This window comes from Eutrigla gurnardus (genome assembly GCF_963514095.1).
Source record: "Eutrigla gurnardus genome assembly, chromosome: 20".
Lineage (NCBI taxonomy): Eukaryota > Metazoa > Chordata > Actinopteri > Perciformes > Triglidae > Eutrigla > Eutrigla gurnardus.
Genome location: NC_139931.1, coordinates 18,329,924 through 18,348,428, shown reverse-complemented (window position 1 = coordinate 18,348,428; position 18,505 = coordinate 18,329,924). Strand labels below are relative to the sequence as shown.

Sequence of the window (18,505 nt, the reverse complement as noted above, 5' to 3'; positions counted from 1 at the left end):
TTGTAAACAAAACGGATGTGCATGGAGTGTAAAGACTGCACACGTGAAATATTTACATTTTTGTATATATTTTAATTGTATCCTTTAATACACAAATATAGTATATGGTACCACTCACCCAATGGAGTCCAAAACTGGAGTCCTCAGAGGCCTGGGAGCCTGAGGGTTCTTCAGTATCTTAGCTGTTCCCAGAACTGCGCTCTTCTGGACAGAGATATCAGATGTTGAATCTGCTAGATCCACTGTCCCAGTTTGGGGGTCACAGCCCCCACTGCTCCCATTACCACCAGGACCATGATGCCTTTACTCTCCACATATTATCTAGCTCTTCTTTCAGTCCCTGGCTGGAATAAATACAATGTCAGCACACTGATATACGTATATATAGTAGGCTATACATGTTCAAGTTCTCCAAAGGAAGCTGTAGCTTCTGAAGTGAGAACAAAGTGCCATGCTCACTGGCATCAGAAAAGTGAAGTAATGTTATTAATCGTCATTACACAGTGAAATGAAATGTTCTCTGTCAAACAGACACAACCGAATACATATAAACTGTACAACAAGAGCTGTTCTACCGAAGACGAATCAAGCAAGAAGTGAACATTGCATCAGTGCAGTCGGAGTTCATGGAGCAGCTGAGGTAGGGAGGGATGTGTACCATGAACACTTATCATAGTTTATCAAACACAGCTGACTCCATGTGGGAATGTGGGCGTGCTCTGCAAAGTCCTGATCTGATCTCCAAAAAGTCTTTCAGCATGTTCCCTTTTTCTGGATGGATGAGATGAGGTGATATACACTAATGACAAAAGTATTCGCTCACCTGCCTTGACTCGCACATAAGTGACATCCCATTCTTAATCCATATGACGTCGGTCTACCCTTTGCAGCTATAACAGCTTCAACTCTTCTGGAAGGCTTTCAACGAGGTTTAGGAGTGTGTTTATGGGACTTTTTGACCATTCTTCCAGAAGTGTATTTGTGAGGTCACACACTGATGTTGGAGGGAAGGTCTGGCTCTCAGTCGCCACTCTAATTCATCCCAAAGGTGTTCTATCGGGTCATACGCACTGTTAGCGCTAATCTGAAGGCCACATGAAGTTTGGAGGTCTGTAGCGATTGACTCTGCAGAAAGTTGGTGACCTCTGAGCACTAAACGGCTCATGAATGTGAAGTATGTGAGGCGCTGCTCATTTTGCAGTAGATGCTGCAATTCCGGTTTCAATTTCCTGTTGTTCCTCTTTCCTTTTTCGAGGCGTTCCTCTTTCTCCTCCCATCTGTTTAAATACCAACGTGTCTGATGATGATGATGATGATGATGGAAATGCTTTAAACAGCATGCAGCTGGAACAAAAGACGACGAGCACATCGCTGTACTGAAAAACTTTATTTTCACCTCGTTTCCGATCAGACGTTCTGTACAAACATCGAGGGAGAGAAACATGACTTTAAATAGCTTCAGTAAGAATCCATGAAGCAAGTTCAAAAAATTAAAAATAAATACTCTACATTCTTTTTAAAACGCCCCAGATGAACTCTGCACGTCTAATTGGCTGAACAGTCGCAGGTTTGACATTTCAAACCTGCGACTGCTAACTGGAGCTTTGTGTGGAAACGTCTGTGGAGGCTCCGGGGGTCACGGTGCTCGGGGGGAAAGGAAGCGGAGTGGAGGTCACTTTCCACAGCTCCTGAAAAAGACAAATTAATAGTGTAATTGATAATGATGTATATTAATAAAACATCTCTTGTGAGAGTCATCCTCTGCATCTGATCCCTAAATATGACATTGCAGATTAATTTAGAAAAAAAATGGAGATTATTAGCAGGATTACAATTTTAAAATAATGTGAAATTAGATTTTTGTGTTAACAATATGTTATAAGTCAGTGTTTTTATTGTGCACCACATGAACAATAAACCTAACAACGAACATAAAACATTCTAAAATTGATCTTGGGATTTTCAGAGACGGGGAGCAACGAAGTACAAATACTGTACAAATACACAGAATTCTACTTAAGTACACATACAGGAGGCCTGCCACTGAAGACTACAGGATGCACAGTATATAGTCTTTGGGTTTTATACAAAAGGTGCCTACACACTAAACTGAGCTAATGCTATTTTTGCACTTTCATTCAGAATCTATGCCTGAATTTTGATGACGATTAATGGACTTTTTTATATCAGTAAGTGGACAACTGATTTGTTAAAAACAAGAATACATTCGTCGCTGTTGTCCTTGTAAAAGGAGCATATTTGATGTTTGTTTCGTTAATCATACTATTGTGTACTTTAGTCATTGTCAGTATGTCGGTGTACTGCCTGAATTTGCTTAATGGTTTCCATTTTCCTTTTGTTCTATTTTCAAATTCAAAACACCTGATTTGTTAAAGAAATTCAGGTATTTAACTAAAACACCACAAACGAGCCTATTGTGTTTCTGGTGAAACAGTATGTATTTTGTTTTCTATACTCTACTTTGAGTACATGCGTTGTACACTTCTATTGTAGGGCTATTGGCTGCTGCCTGCATTTGCATAATGAAAAACTGGTTTTTCCTCATTTGAAATACAGTCTGGTGTGATGGGGGTTGAACCCTAATTGATCATGTCTACGCAGGCTGCACAGTTAAAGACGTACTTAGTGTTAATCTGTGTCACACAGTACTACGGAGAATGCGTTTTGTTGTGATAAATTTGATAAATGTGATAAATAAAATTCAGTTGCATTCAAGTCCGAACTCAACGTGCCTCCATTAGACTATGAGTGCGTTGCCCTTACCAGCTGCTCTATGCGTTCATACAGGAGAAACTGTGCAAAGTCAGAAGGAAGCTGCTCCACTTTGAAGCTGCACCGTCCGTCCACCAGGTCCTGGAGTTGGGACAGACAGCGGCTGAAATGGTTGTAGGCGTCGCAGGAAACGTCCATGTGTCGCAGCGTGAAGTTGAACCTGGTCGGACACGCAGGACAGACAACGCCATGACTGCTCGGGACTAGTTTGTGTTAGTCACAAGTGATGGAGGCGATCGCATTCCTCCTTACCTTTTTTCCAAGGAGATGAAAACGGTGCAGGGGCGAGGAAAGTTACAACAGAGTCGGTACAGCGTCCGGAACAGGCCGTCGGTCAGATCTTCATCGTAGCAAACTGGGGACACGAAAACGGGTTAAAAAGGTGTGAGCAGCGGTGATCAGGCTCTCGCAACCCGCGCATATCACTTTTTACCACGCTGCTGTAGTTGCAGAATTACCAAGAAACAATGGATGTAGCAACTCAAACCCAGCAAGTCTAAACCTCTGTGGTGGGGGTCTGACCCCGGACCGCCATGACCCCCCCAGTCTCAGTAGTCTGGCAGTGACAGGGACATGCAAAATTCAGCTGATGCTTTCTGAATGTGTGATATAATGACACTGGATATAACTGATGGACATAAAAAGAGCTTGGAAATAAATCTGGCATTTTTAGGAAATGAAAATCCACTTAAATAAATAAAAGTAGTTCTTTGAAAAACAACCTTTTGAAAAACAAAACCTATTTTTTTTTAATTAATTTCATGTATATATGTAAACATGTATCACCTGAGTGTTTTTTTCAGGATTGAATTCATGGAAACATATGTATGTATTAAATATTGAATGAAAAAAATGTATGTTTATAATACTATTTATTCTGCTTATTTGTCAATCTGTGTATCGTATGATTCTGTGATCAATATTGTAGCTTAAAGCTCCAATACTCATTTCTTTGAAACTTTTTAAAGAGTTGTGCTGCACATTTTTTTAAATGAATTAATTCAATGACTCACCATCAGCAGCAATGATGACCTTAGTGTTGTCGTAGAGATCAGCCACTTCCTGCTCCTTCCAGCTAAACGCTACGTCAGCATCTACACAGAGGAGGAACAGCTCAGATGAGACCTCTTGTACCAGATACATATTTACTCAACATTGCATGTCTTGTGCTGCTTTGTACAAATACAGGAAGTATACATTTGGACACATTAAATACATATAATGCATCTTATTTATATAGCACCATTTTATAATATACAGCTCAAAGTGTTTTATTAAAGCAGGTATTAAAACACAGAAGGAGAACGCAAGAAATCTAAATAAATACAAATTTAAGAATAACACTACTAGTATAACAAGTTAATAATGCTAAAACTGTTTTAAAGACAGAGTAGGAAATATTGAATAACATAACAAGTGACTATAAACAATAAAAACAAAAGTTATTTTTAGAAATTAATTATCAGCAATTTTATACAAAAAAAGTCTGTACATTATTAGTATGTCTTATTAAGGAGAATTATAGTCAATATATTAATATTTTATGTGAATTCTATTTCTTTGTCTTAGGATATGTTATGAGTAGATGATGGACAATCAAACAAGTGTGTTTAACACACACTTCACACTGTGTTACCTGTGCAAAGGTCATGCTGGAGCCAATCCAGCTGTCTCACTCTCACATCACCGCCTGATGAACAACACGACATCGAAATACATAATCACTCAACTGTTATTCAGCAATTATAAATCCATACATGGCAACTGGAAGAAATGGAACAAATAGAGACATTTATGGTAATATGCATTATTAACGTACTTATAATCTGCTTTTAGCATTTCATAATTATAGTTATAAGCACTCGTAAGTATTCATTATGCTTTGAGACAATAACCATAACATATTATAGAGCATTAAAAAACGCTTCCTGTAATGTGACAGTAGTCTCACCTGCAGACTCGATCATGTGTCTGTTCAAGGTCACATTTCTCTCACACATGCTCAGAAGGTCTTCTCCCACATCTGGAAAACAAACACACATGTTTCTGTGATGGTTGATGATTAGTTGTGATTAATCGATGTCTGTCTATGCAATAAAATACTCAGTCTGTCGATCTGGAACATGAATATTGGATTTATTTGACCTTGCAACATGCACGGAGCGATGCAGAGGGAAACCGAGTGCAGAACAAACATGTACTTCTTTGCAGGGCGACTCGTCTTCCTGCAGCTATCACACCACCTCGAAGGTCATACAAGCTGCTGTTGTTCTTCATGAACACTAGATGGGAATATTTGAGATATGAAGGCTACAGCATAGTACTAGTAGGTGGATTTTAAACATGTAGGTCGACATGCACACACCTGGGTTCTCACAGGTCACAAGAACTCCGATACCCAAAATCCCGTTTTCCCAAAATAAAGGAGTTATCTGACACGTTATTTCCCGCATGGTGTGGAGAAGGACGAGTGACGAGTTGAGACAAGCGATATGAACGTTTCTAACTGTGAGAGGAGCTGCAGGCAAAGAGAAAAGAGAAGGTTAATGTACTTCACCTGTGCAGTACACGGTTTTGGCCACGGTGGCCATGATGATGCTGGTTAAGCCCGTCCCGGCTCCCAGCTCCAGGACTGTAGCTCCTCTGAACATGGTCGGCTCAGAGAGGATGTAGTCGGCCAAGAGGCATGCCCCCCGCCACACCTGGTGGCGGCAAACAAAAACACACAGTTCAGCAGTCATCAGGATTTATATCTACAGTTTGAAAATGTATCTATTCAAATCATTTTATAAATCACCGTAAAACGGAAACATGACACATTCAGTTTCTTCTCTGATGTGTGTATCAGAGTCCTGGTCTAGAAGCAGGACTCTGATGTGTGTGCATCAGAGTCCTGGTCTAGAAGCAGGACTCTGATGTGTGTGTATCAGAGTCCTGGTCTAGAAGCAGAACTCTGATCTGTGTGTATCAGAGTCCTGGACCAGAAGCAGGACTCTGATGTGTGTGTATCAGAGTCCTGGTCTAGAAGCAGAACTCTGATCTGTGTGTATCAGAGTCCTGGTCTAGAAGCAGGACTCTGATGTGTGTGTATCAGAGTGCTGGACTAGAAGCAGGACTCTGATGTGTGTGTATCAGAGTCCTGGACCAGAAGCAGGACTCATTCTTGTCTTGATATCGGGACTTCGATCTCTTCCTTTGGCCTTGTTATGACATCATCGGGGTATCTGATCTTGACTGGATCCTTTCTGTCCTACTTGTCATGGCGTAGACCACACATAAACCCCAAGGTGGTCTGCCTTTTAAGAAACATGGTGTAACGTACTGTCAGATCACTCGGGGAGGTGATTTAACTGGACTGACCTGTTTTCCGACGTCCTCCAGAGGCGTGGCCATGGTGTGCTCTGCAAATACATTAGATCCATACATGAAACACTCCTTATCTGCCTCATCGTGTGACCTGGTTCATAGTGGATGTGTTGCTCTCTTCTGTCTGTGAGGCACCAGATCCAATCTGTTTAGCCCCGCCCCCTAAAGCATCCCCTGCTTTCTGGTCCGTTGGACTCTAAATGGACTTGAAACTAGAGATTTAGACCATAAACTCATGTTTACTGAGAAAATACATCAAGAAGTCATTTTCTCAACTTTTACATTCATGGAAACAAATTTAAATGATGAAAAAAAACAATGAAATGTAGGTTCTTACCAATCTTTATAATGTCTTTGTTGGACTCATCGGCTTCATCGTCCGTTTCCTCGTCTTCTTGGTCCAGGATGGAGCTGGACTGCTGGAGGATGATGGGGCAGACCAGGTCTCGGCCACTCCCCTCATTAGGGGTCCTCCTCGGTCTGGGGGGTCATAACAACACCATGAGACACAAGCATCTTCTGTACTGGTCACATGACCTGTACTCTTTCCAACGTGCGATCTACTCCCGTTTCATCTCCCTGGTTCTTCCATACCGATGCTGGACATCCAGGTCTCCGTCCACATCCAAGAACGGCTCCACGTTTCCCGCCTCGTCTTCCTCTGCATCTTCCTCTCCATCTCTTCTTTGTGTGACTTCGGCATCTTTGCCCTCGTCTTCCTTCGGTTGGCCGCGGTCCTCCGCCACCTTTAACCCTTTCCCTGGGCTAGCGTTGTCAGGCCTTTCGCCATCTGACAGGATCTTGAATTTAGAGAGGAAGACTAGATGGATGAACACACCAAAGTCAGAGAGTGAGTAGAAAGATAAACATGGTGACATTGAACATTTTGACTTTTTTTTAATAATTCTTCATCTAAAGAGCTTCATCAAACTAAATAGTTCAAGCTTTAAATGAGGATGTGGACTTTATTATTGTTTAACATAATTCTCTTTCCAGTTTGATTTCAAAGTGATGAGTTAGCATTTTAGGCCTGAAGGTGCTAAATACTGAGACCCGGTAAGAAATCCTGCACTGGAGGTCTGTTAGTGAATTCATGACTTTGTCTCCAGACAGCTGTCTTTATTCAGTGTCCAATGTAGAGAGGCTAAGTCCCGCCCCTTCCTACGTCCCCCATGGGACCTATTTCAGAAGAAATATGTACGCTAGTCAACAGCATGAGACTACTTAGAATTGTACCATGAAATACACACAGTATGTTTGTGAGGGTATTTTCTCTCTACCTGATTCCCTCGTGTGAGATTAATAATACATGTTGGTTCACCTTTGATCCAGGTTATAAAGTGTCTCTGGGTGACGCAAGGTCACAAACAAGAAAGTATTGTGTCTCTTATGCCGAAGTACCTTTGACCTCGACATAATACAGACGTCCTCAAGATAACGTGGGCTTCTTATGCCCTTTCCAGGAGGAAGGTGGTCAGACCCTGGGGTTGGCACCGCACTGTTCATTTGATAACTATTGTACTGCTCAAACCTGGATTCTAACGATGTACATCGGGCATCAATAAGACATCAGACATCCACCGTCTCCAGAGGACAAATTTCCATCACAATGTTTGTCACTTTAAAGTTTAAAGGGGAGTACTTTTCTGATGGCAATATTACATCGATAATAAATTGCAACATTCTATCGCACTCCTCAGCATATTGCAACATTTTTAAAATCCCAATAAGATCGCATTGGGATTTAAGCATTGGGATAATATCGGATTGTAGGGTTTCTGGTGACCCTAAATGAAAACCTTTTACAGGCAGAATGATTATAAATCAAGAAAAAAGTTGCGTATAAGTAGAAATGTAATCGTACGCACCAGGCTGTCCGACGCAGTTGAGGCGTGTCATGAGGTGGCGTGCGTTAGGCAGGAGCATGTGGACGTCTGACAGCACAGTATCATGATGGAAAGTGATGTGGTCCATGGCTGATCGATCATGGTATAGAAGAGGCCAGATACCTGGAGAGGCTGGAGGCACAAAGTATGGGGACACACCATCAAATCAATGTTTACTGATAATAAATCAAGAGATAAGTAGGGTTACTTTCTCATAGACTTGTATACAATCAGAGAGGAGTTGCCCCCTGGTGGCCAGCAGAGAGAATGACAGTTTAGGGACCTTCAGCTTCAGTTTCCAGAACTGTAGGTTGATGCCTGTGTGATGCTGATCCACACAGACGGAGCCAGGGAGGCTCACATTACACTGACTCTGACAGCGTGTGGTTTTAAATAGAACTCCTCCCTTCCCTTCACCATAAAACAAACAGCAGATGGTTGTAACTATTTTTATCTTTTTTATTATTGTTATTATTAACATAAATGGAAGGAACCGAATATCATGATGACGTGCCACCTGAGAAGTAGGTCATGGCAACGCGTTAAAAGACCAGCAGATCTGAAGTCCTGTTAGATAGTAGAATAAAGCAGTGATTCTCAACTGCTGGTGGACTTCAGACGCCATCTAGTGGTCCGTGGAGATACTGCCAAATACTTGGATTACAGTATATTAAGATTACATTTTAAGTAGCATTTAGTATTTATAAGTATAGTTTATGGACACTTACAAAGCTAGTTATTTTTATAGCAAAATGAGCCTTAAATAAACCAATTAATTGATAAAAAGCATAATTTAAATGAGCAGTACCAAGTGGATTCATCCCTGAGTGACTGAACAAGTGGCTCGTCATTGGTTACAACTAATACTTCACACACCTCCTCCTGAGTGAAGCTGAAGTTCACCTCAGAGCAATTGTTCAATTTAGGAGACATTTCCAGGAAAAAAATTATAAATAAAGGTATAAAATTAGCTTGACAGAATGTGATCAACTAGTTCAACAGTTTTGTATGTAATGACTCAAGCAATGTAATGAAGACTATTAGTTTTATTGGGAATGACTATTCAGCATCCATAAGTATGGTTAATTTTAACTGACATGACATAAGCAAATGATAATGTTATAAAACAGCAGAGAATTGTATGAAAGCAACTGATACATGTCCAAAAGCATTCGCAATTTGTTCAGAGGAAGGAGGAATCGCTACTATGATGTGCACAAATGACTCAATGTTGTGGAGGTTGAACTAATGAGAATTTTCATTCTGATCTGAGAAAAGCACCAAAGCGACTGAGAAAAACTGTAATTAGTGATAAGGGAGACAAGCCTATTAGTAATCTAATTATTTAAATAATGAATTTAAGTATTTATTAATTTAATTCAATTAAAATATAAAAAGTATATGCCATCATGCATGTCAGTCAACATAAATCCAGCAAAAAGTGTTTATAGACATGTATTTTTGTTTGCACATTCTGTACATAATCATCCGCTTAATTCCGTATTTATTTCTTTGCACTACTTGTACAGGTCACACCTTATTGAAACACAGACATTTCATCGTATTTTTGTCGCTGGTGCTTCTTATAAACGTGTATCTACATATTGTGGACATAGTCCGGTCCGTTCTTCACCGGTGTGTGTTCAGGTTTGTGGTTCTTGTTCGTAGCTGTGGTATCCATGGAAACACCCTCGGCTCAGGTCGTTTTAGACCACACAGTAACACCTGCCACAAACAGGACCACTGGTCTATAAATAACTCGTGTGCACCGCTAGCCAAGCGCTGTCCTCCAGGACAACACGTCTGTTGGAAAGAGCACATTCAGACCTGCGGACTCGGCCTGAACGCTGACGTTACGTTACGTCGCCACGGCAAAGAGCCCAAACTCACTAAATTGTAGCTACGAGCCGGCTCAACACATCAACGACATTCCCTTACCTTCTCGAGAGAAACTGCAGAAAGCACACGCCCCCGTCAGCCATTGGTCACGGATGAAACGAGTGCACCCGCATCAACCTTCCGGACTGCAAAAGTAAAACAACATGGCTTTCGTTCCGCCCGTCGTTAGGGAGTTTTGGGTGTCGAAATACAAATGTGTCTGTTTTACTGAATAACCGGGATAATGCCTTGCCTTCATTAGATTTTTAATTTATTATGTATGTACTATGTATTTTATTAATGCATGTACCTTAATGTATTGTCAATACAGCCTTGCTGCTTTGAGTATGTTTGTTTTTTGTGAAATGAAAATGCTATATTCCTGCGAGCAACAGGAATATAGTCGTTGTATCCACTAAACTAAAGGATACGACAAACTGAGATTTCCTGTACTTTTTCTATGTTCCATCACTAATGTAATGTTATCCTAGCTGATGGGTTTTACACACACACACATACATATCATTTTCCATCTTTAATGTGACCCATAAGTTGAACAATTAAACCTGCTGTTACCCTCAAATTGTTCTGAGATCTGTTATCCCTGGAGTCAATTTTACCACAGCAATCTAAACCTTCAGAAAATGATTATAATCAAAAATTGTTACCCAGGTGTATGCTTCAGGTCCTTCGTGTTTCTTTGTTGACAACCTAAATAATTAGATAAAACTTAACCCCCTTCTACTCAGTTATACACCCAGCATATGAATTATAAGTCTACCATTGAAGTGGGGAGCTGGACCATGAGAACTTTCCATTTTTGGAAGTTAAGACATTTTTTTGTAAATGCATCCAAAGTGTGTAGGACATTTAAAACATGTTATTTTTATGTTCACCTATTTGCCCCCATTCAAACAGGAAAAGTCCCTGAATATCAAGCAAAATAATAATAATGTTATAGATATAAGATAAATATGTTAACATTGAATAGGGTCAAATTGAGCCTGAGTATAACAGAAGGGTTAAATTGACAAACTGAAATGAATGACCTGCCCTGCCTTCTCCAGAGTAACTGGGGTACCAGCTCAGGGCCTCGTTATTAGGCAACAACAACAACAACAACAACAAAACAACGCCATGAAAACACTGATCATTTTATTGCTTGACCTGCTGTAGGGAGATGTCCTACAGAGAAATCCAAAACACACCAACAGTGAAGCACGGTCACTCCAGTCGATGTGAATAAAGGCACACAAACGCTAGAAAAGAATGGTCCTCTGGAAAGACTCACAGCACGCTCCTCCTTTTAGTTCACAAACACTGACGGAGCACAGCGAGTTTGACTGTTGGACCACCTAGTGAGTCAGGAATACTATAAAGTCTAAAAAATAAAATAAAATACAGTACTGAGTCAAAATGACACCATACTGTACACGTGGGTGCAACACTATTGAAGTAAGACATCATTGATAAACATAATAGATGGGAAACACTGGCCAGTGCACAGCAGTGAGCTATATAGAGAAGAGGTGAAAGGAAACGGCACAATCCACACGTGACAAGCATCGGCAACGAGCGGAAGGCAGGAAGTGTTAGCGATGCAACTTTTGCATCAAATCATCAACCTCTTCTTTGACCAGACCCGTTTCTGATCCGAGGAAAGTTTGACATTTCAGATAAACTGGTTGGACAACATTACAAATTTGGCTCCTTCTATAAGGGTTTTTGTAGAAAAACACATGTATTCACAGAGTTTTAAAAGCTGTGGGTGTTTACAGGCACAGGGGGGTTCAAACAAAAGAGGACACTTATTACGTCACACAGAGGCTAAGTCCCGCCCCCTTCTGGTGGACCACCATAGGACCCGGTTCCCAAAACAATATGCATCGTAGTCAACGGAAAGACGTTTGAATTGTAACACATTGGTTTGTTCCTCCAATACATGTTTATTCTGAAATAAGGTTGCTTGGGGAACACAGGAAGGGGCGGGACTTAGCCTCTCTATATGAACATGGCAGTATCATATTTGGAACCAGCTCGGTTTCGACGTCACGTCTCTTCTATATTTCCTGCAAAAAAACTCTGATCTTCAAAGAGCCTTTTTCCTTTTTCGTACCTGTACCCCCTTAAATGACGCCCCTCAACAGTGAACGTAACAGCATATGAACATCATCTCTTGGATTCAATATTTGTATATCACAAATTCTGCAAAAAATATAGTCCTCTACTGTGAATATATAGGTTCGTAACAGAGTGTGAATAGAACGACACAAAAGCACACGACGTTAAAGGGACACCTGGACATAGTGAAGGGGGTTTGGGGTTTGCAGCATTTAACACACACTGCAGACTAAACGTGGAGACTAATTAACTAATAAAATGTTAAAACAATAAAATCAAATCTAGGACCTGGCAAGGAGCTGATCTGTTAAACAGAAGAGATCAAATAAGAGTTAAAATAAGCAGCGGGTAAATGGAAAATCGCAAAAAACACAAAAAGAAAAGTGACGAAAATGTTTTAACTGGAAATTAATTGTGCATTGCTTGAAATCGCCGCATCCTGAGGGAGGCGTGGATCCTCTCTAGCCTCGCCAGAAACATCTCCACAAATAAAAACAGAGCAATGGCGAACGCATTAACCTTTTGGCTTAACCATCGGAAAAGTAAAGCTCGGTGAGCGACTGTGCATTCAAACTCAACACTGATTATGTGACTGTGTTTTGGGTTGGTCATTTCTCATTGTTGACTTCCAGTCTTCATTTCAATCATCGTTTTACATCAGCTACAGTGATCAGCGTGAATGCACAGTCAGTCATGCACACACCATTATGTCATGTCAGCTCCACTTTCAAAGTGCACAAAAAGATCTATTTGGTGTTACGCTGTGTTCACACCGAACGCAAAGCCAATTTTCGATTCTGGTAACTTATTACAGATACGTCAGGAAACCAAAGACCGTCGTGTCTGGGTTCATGACGTCACCCAGAGGTGCTCGGTGAATTTCACCAAGCTGGATTCACTGAAACTAGCAAGAAACCAACAGCTGGATGAACCCAAAATGAACTATTTAGCTGTGATTTAATTGCAATAACCAGATAAAAAGGATGCTGAAATAATTCCATAATGATGGTGACCAGTAAAAAGTGTGAAATCATGCTTTGTTAGGTCTGTCTGCAAGACCACAAGCTAACTACTTTTAAAATGCTTGTTTTCTGAATGGAGTCTGGTTGATGGGTGCTAGGCTATGCTAACATTGTAGCTGCTCCATCAACACTCCAAATAAGGTCATCTAGACATAAATACAGCAGAGACCTTGTTTGGACCACAGACAGTCTCTGGTTCCTCCACATAGTCTGGTCTGGTCTCTGGACTCATGTGAGCTACTATCTAGACCTCAGACACAGGAGACTACATTTGTTTCCCCCATTTAGGATTCAGCAACGAGGGGACGACGGGAGGAGAATCTCAACGCTGATAGGCTTCCCGACATAGCAGCATGCACATTTTTTTTCTCTCGCACAAATATGTGAATTTCACACATTGCCGCCATTTTCACCACCAGGTCTTAACATTGACTTTGTATATAAAAACTGCTTTGCGTTTGGTGTGAACACACCTGTAGGATTACAGTTTACGGCTCAAAGCTCTTCCCTTCTCAGAAACAAATTGACTGAGTCCATACCCCAAAATGAAAGCGTTAAGAGGAGCAACAGATGCACTAAAGACATCTTGTCGGGAGTCATGTGGCAACAGAAGTGAAAGTGTAGCAGTAAGAAAATAAAGCGTTGGTGGGCCCTGCAGTCGGGGAGAGGAGGCCTCGAGTGCCGATCAGCTCAGACAGACAAAGAAACAAAGCTGTTGTACTGCTCGATGTTTCTCTTCAGGATGTCAGAGCAGGGACCCAGGACTCGCTCGAACCGGGGCCGGTCCAGTTTGACACACTTCAGGGGTCCGCATGCGACCACGGTGGCGGCACGCGGCCGGTTCATCAGCAGGGCGATCTCACCTGGGACACAGAAAATGAGGTTCACACAGATATGAGACTGCTGATGGTATTTTTTTTAAATATATTTGGCTGTTTTAAATCCACGCCGTGCTTCTTGACAGGGCTTGACAGGGTCATACCAAAGTAATCTGAGGGTCCAAGTCTGCCGACCTCCACGAACTCCTCGTCCTCTGATCGCCTCTGTAGCACCGCTGCTGTCCCCTAATGGCACAACAAAGACACTGAACTACATATCCCAGAAATCGACAGCATTTTTCAGAAAAGCGAGGCGCGTACCTCCAGGATGATGAAGAACTCGTCGCCAGGCTCTCCCTGCACCACGATCTTCTGGCTGTCCCCAAACTGCACAGTCTCCAACGCATCAGCCACCGTCAGACGCTCCCACTTATCCAGAGACTCTGTTCAGGAGCAGCACTCAGGTCAGTGACAGCTTCACTTTAGTCAACATGATGAAGGACAGAAGTTCTCACCTAAAATGGACACCTTGCTGAGGAACTCCTCATACATCTTGCGCTTTCTCAGAGTGCTTCCCTGAAAAATGAAAAAAGAAGTTCACACAAACATTTCCACCGTTTCCTCTTTGTGGTCGGCCTCGTCATTTCCTGGACTGCACAGCTCACCATTAGTATTCTCCTGTAGCTGTCTCTGTCGATGCCCCACAGCTTGACATTAGACCTGGCCTGGACTGTAGCTGCACGAGGGGTCCCATAGATCAGAGCCAGCTCCCCGAAACTGCCTCCCTCGCCAATGCTCGTCACCCATTCATTGTTCACGTATACCTAACAGGAGACAGAGAGCGGAGGCGTGGGACCAGCTTTAGACTTGACATCCAATGTTCCTAGTCTGTATACATAGGAATCACTTTTCTCCTATTTCTACTTCTTAAATCACCTTTTGCTGGAATGGTTTTGCACCATCAGTGTTTATCTTGTCCGTAGTAATCATTATTTTTACTTTTTAATTACATTAAATCTGCAATACCTCCAATGTCACATCCTTTATTATAGTGACCAAAGATGTAGCAAATCTTTAGCTACTGTATACAAAGTCAATGCAAAGATGAAAATAGAAGCAAATGAGGCGAATACGCAAATTTCATGTCGTCTGGTGTGAATAAGTTAAATTCTGAAGTTATTGCTGCATCAGAAAAAGCTGAAACAAAACTCCACAGAGCAATCGGCCACATCGTGTGGAATGAAAGCAAAAGCATATTTTTATATTCGTAATAACACTGGCCCATGATCCCAGAATTCCAAATATAAGGAGAAGACCTTACGTCCATTTCTCCCTGGTCGATAACGTAGAAGTTGTCTCCCTCATCACCTAGAACAGGAGCAATGAAGAGTCAATGAATGAAGAAAAACGCAACAATCATCACATAAAATGTGTCAACTCACCTTGTTGGATGACTGTTTCTCCAGCAATGTAGTTGACGGAGAACATTGCATCAAAAATGTCACTGGAGGGACAGAAAATTTAAAATGATCGTTTAATCATCAAACTGATATAAGAGAAACCTTTTTCAGTCTGAGGGCCCACATTTTAATTTTACCTCCTCTCATTGTCGTCCAAGTGGGCAAACAGCACGTTCTTCTCCATGGCTTTGGACAGGGCGGCCATGCTCTTGTAGTCTTTTGGGATCACCTTGGGTGAAAAAGCTTCTTCAGACTCTTCATGTACATTTTTCAGTGAATACTAAAACTACAATATACCAGACTGACAATCAATATTGCTAGGTTTACACAAATATGGCTATGAAACAAATCCGGAAATAAAAGAAGCATTAAATATATTAATACATGTAAATATAAATATATAAATGTAAATAGAGTTGATTAAATAAATAGGTCCATTCATTAATTTATTTCAGATGACTGATTTAAACAATATAGGGAAAAACATGTATTTGATATATGATTTTTGGTCATCTGATTCAAGATTATTTGATTATTTTTCACTCAATAAAGTTGTTTTATCTGTGATGAAATAAAGATATTTGTTTCTGAACAAAATAGGAAAGGTGATTTCAGTGTGTTTTTGTGCCATTTTAAGAGTTTAAATCATATTTGAACATGATTTGATTATTGGGATAATATCGTGAATTGCAATTATTCTGGCAGGATACATAAAATCTTCTTATCAGCCCATGGGGACACACATGGAGGACGAAAACATTAAGCTGAGGAACTTCAACTGACACAGTAGTAGTTGGGTGGTAGTTGATTGGTTGATAGTTAAAGTAAAATATTAATTTGTGTGTGAAGGAAAAACGAGTTTGACCACGGACCTTTCTGACATAGGAGGCAGCGTCTTCCTCAGTGTACACCTCAGCACTGATGGCTCCTCTCCGGCTCCGCCCCCTCACCACAGGGTTCATGGGGGGAGACACTTCGTCCTCCCGGGAGTCTGACCGCGAGCTGGACTTCTGCTGCAAAGCCATCTGCTGGGCCTCCTCCTGCTGGGCAACAGGTACACAAAACCTGCTTGTATTTGTGTTCAGTGAATCAAACAAATATGTGTCAGTTGAAAAGGTTTGCTCAACGTGCCAGCATCCACCTTTTCCAGTCTTTGGAAGTGCTCCCTGAGAAAGCTCATGGGCCGCTCAGGCCGGGCCGTGCACAGCTGGACGATGCAGTCCTTGAGCAGCTGCTGGATGTTGTGTTTCTGGACATACTGCTCACACTCTCGGAGGCTCCGCTCCTCCTCGCTGCTCGTACCGCTCGATGACATCTTTGTGACCTGGAAGGAGACGAGAAGGAAACACAGTGACGAATCAGGAAGCGGCCTTCTGAATCGATGTGCATCCGGAGTTAAATTTGACCTATGGTTGGAAGTTACAAATAGCATGCCGAGTACGAAGAGGAGAAAGCAACAGCGCTTAATTGTCATGCAAATAATTGCGGTCAACGATTTCATCGGAGCAGTGGTTGGGTTCGACTTTCTCATTGTCTGTGTGTACAGTAAACAGTTTGTGACCGCTGTGAAAAAAACAAACATTGTTTAAAGGTTAAACAGCAACAAACGGATTGGAGCAGGATATTTCACTAGAATGAAACTGAACATTTGTAAAGTTGGAGTTGCACCTTTGCAATTCTTTTTTAATTTAATTTTACAATATGACAGATGAACAGAAGCGGCAGAGTGCCACCCTGGCTGCATCTCGATCCATCTGCCTTCTGGTGTGAAGCTGTTAACAAAGTTAGCTTCATAATTCAGGTCAACTTTACAGCAAAGTGTCATCTTAGTAGCCGTCTGCATTGGTAGCGACCTTTCAATCACCAGGTAGCCCCGCCCCTAAAACACCCCCTGCTTTCTGGTCTGTTAGATTTGAAACTAGATATTGAGACCATAAACTCATGTTTATAACGTTTACTGAGATAATAAAGTAAAAAAAAGTAGTTGAAGTTAGAGAAAACACACTACTTCGTTACCCACCCAAACACACACAGAGCAAGTACCTTTAGCTAACGTAACAATAGAGTAGGTAGCGAGTAGGTTAACGTTAGCTAGCGTTGACCAAATGCGACGTGCTAAACAGTTAGCTAACTAGCGCTAGTTCGCTAACATTACTTTCATCTGGCTGACGCTTTATTTCTGCGTAAAATTAAGAAACCACGTAGCTGCCCCCACCTAGCTATAAATGACACGTCAGACAACGCGATGCTTATGAACATATACTGTTATGAACACCTGAGGGCTTCTCGTGATTTCCTTGATATCAACAACTTAAGTTAGCTTAGCGAGCTAATCGTTAGCGCCCGCAGTTCCGTACCAAAACAACGAGGAAACACACCCAATCAGACATAAAGAAGTGGCGAGCTTTGAATATATGCACCGATAAAAGTGTGATAACTAATTATTTACAATGCAAACTTCATGAAAATCCTTACCAACGTTGAAATGACGTGTGTCCTGATTGTTTATCTTGTTGACAGCAGAAAAACACCACTTCCGCCTGGATTTTCACAATAAAAGTGCCCCCTCAGAAAACTATGTGAGAGCGCTACTTCTTCTGTTGCAGCCTTTAGATGCAAATGAGTGAAAGAGCGTCTATCAACCTCACTATATGGTAACATATCCATAACAACATTATTTATAAGGTTGGAGAGCCTAAATGTGACTTACGTTAGATTATTATATATTATATTTATAGATGATATATAAGATCATTTGTCACTATTTTGTCACCTTTTCTTGAGAAAATAATGATATAAATACATAAAAAACACCCTCTAATATTATATATATACTGTGTATAAACACGTACACACATACAGTATAAATGTCTATTTATGTGAATACAGGTATGTATTTACACATATGTACATACATTTACACATATAGACATACATACATATATATATATATTTATATGAGTGTATGCGTATATATGTTTACACACATAAATATACACATATCTACATAAATATATATACATTAATACACACACATATTGTTGTGTATATATTAGCCAATCTCTCTACCAACTAGAGGTTTGGTGGTTTATCACAACAGACCTGTTCCAAGATGCCGGCTCAACAGCTATTAGCAGACACACCCACCTCTCCTTCACTCC

General features: G+C 41.1%; 2 protein-coding genes across 4 annotated transcripts; both read right to left on the bottom strand.

Moving 5' to 3' along the window:
- Positions 1–1,349: 1,349 nt before the first annotated feature.
- mettl22 (methyltransferase 22, Kin17 lysine) lies at positions 1,350–10,076 on the bottom strand. Its single transcript, XM_084036704.1, has 12 exons — positions 9,984–10,076; positions 8,028–8,177; positions 6,754–6,979; positions 6,497–6,639; positions 6,154–6,194; positions 5,351–5,495; positions 4,745–4,816; positions 4,430–4,483; positions 3,807–3,887; positions 3,046–3,148; positions 2,785–2,953; positions 1,350–1,688 (listed from the first exon to the last, which is right to left on the bottom strand). The coding sequence occupies exons 2-12, from the start codon at positions 8,131–8,133 to the stop codon at positions 1,593–1,595; spliced, it is 1,236 nt and encodes a 411-aa protein (XP_083892830.1). The 5' UTR covers positions 8,134–8,177; positions 9,984–10,076; the 3' UTR covers positions 1,350–1,592.
- A 985-nt stretch (positions 10,077–11,061) lies between these two features.
- prkar1aa (protein kinase, cAMP-dependent, regulatory, type I, alpha (tissue specific extinguisher 1) a) lies at positions 11,062–17,875 on the bottom strand. Of its 3 annotated transcripts, none has more exons than XM_084036849.1 (11): positions 17,820–17,875; positions 16,486–16,668; positions 16,217–16,387; positions 15,482–15,573; positions 15,327–15,388; positions 15,206–15,252; positions 14,550–14,708; positions 14,400–14,460; positions 14,206–14,327; positions 14,049–14,130; positions 11,062–13,929 (listed from the first exon to the last, which is right to left on the bottom strand). In XM_084036849.1, exons 2-11 carry the CDS (start codon positions 16,657–16,659, stop codon positions 13,757–13,759), a joined length of 1,143 nt encoding a protein of 380 aa, XP_083892975.1. In that variant the 5' UTR covers positions 16,660–16,668; positions 17,820–17,875; the 3' UTR covers positions 11,062–13,756. The 3 variants fall into 3 exon arrangements, with proteins under 3 accessions (XP_083892975.1, XP_083892974.1, XP_083892976.1); XM_084036848.1 differs by lacking the exon at positions 17,820–17,875 and adding an exon at positions 17,653–17,694; XM_084036850.1 differs by lacking the exon at positions 17,820–17,875 and adding an exon at positions 17,653–17,694 and having other exon boundaries at positions 16,217–16,384.
- Positions 17,876–18,505: the final 630 nt, after the last annotated feature.

What these genes read in the sequence shown, in the direction of transcription:
- mettl22 (XM_084036704.1), bottom strand. Translation starts at nt 8,133, where the DNA reads ATGGACCACATCACTTTCCATCATGATACTGTGCTGTCAGACGTCCAC. An exon ending in CAACTGCGTCGGACAGCCTG is followed by an intron (nt 6,980 to 8,027) that starts GTGCGTACGATT and finishes TCATCCATCTAG; the next exon opens with TCTTCCTCTCTAAATTCAAG. An exon ending in CAAAACCGTGTACTGCACAG is followed by an intron (nt 4,817 to 5,350) that starts GTGAAGTACATT and finishes TTTGTTTTCCAG; the next exon opens with ATGTGGGAGAAGACCTTCTG.
- prkar1aa (XM_084036849.1), bottom strand. Translation starts at nt 16,659, where the DNA reads ATGTCATCGAGCGGTACGAGCAGCGAGGAGGAGCGGAGCCTCCGAGAG. An exon ending in TTGGACGACAATGAGAGGAG is followed by an intron (nt 15,389 to 15,481) that starts GTAAAATTAAAA and finishes CTGTCCCTCCAG; the next exon opens with TGACATTTTTGATGCAATGT. An exon ending in TCGACCAGGGAGAAATGGAC is followed by an intron (nt 14,709 to 15,205) that starts GTAAGGTCTTCT and finishes GTCTCCTGTTAG; the next exon opens with GTATACGTGAACAATGAATG.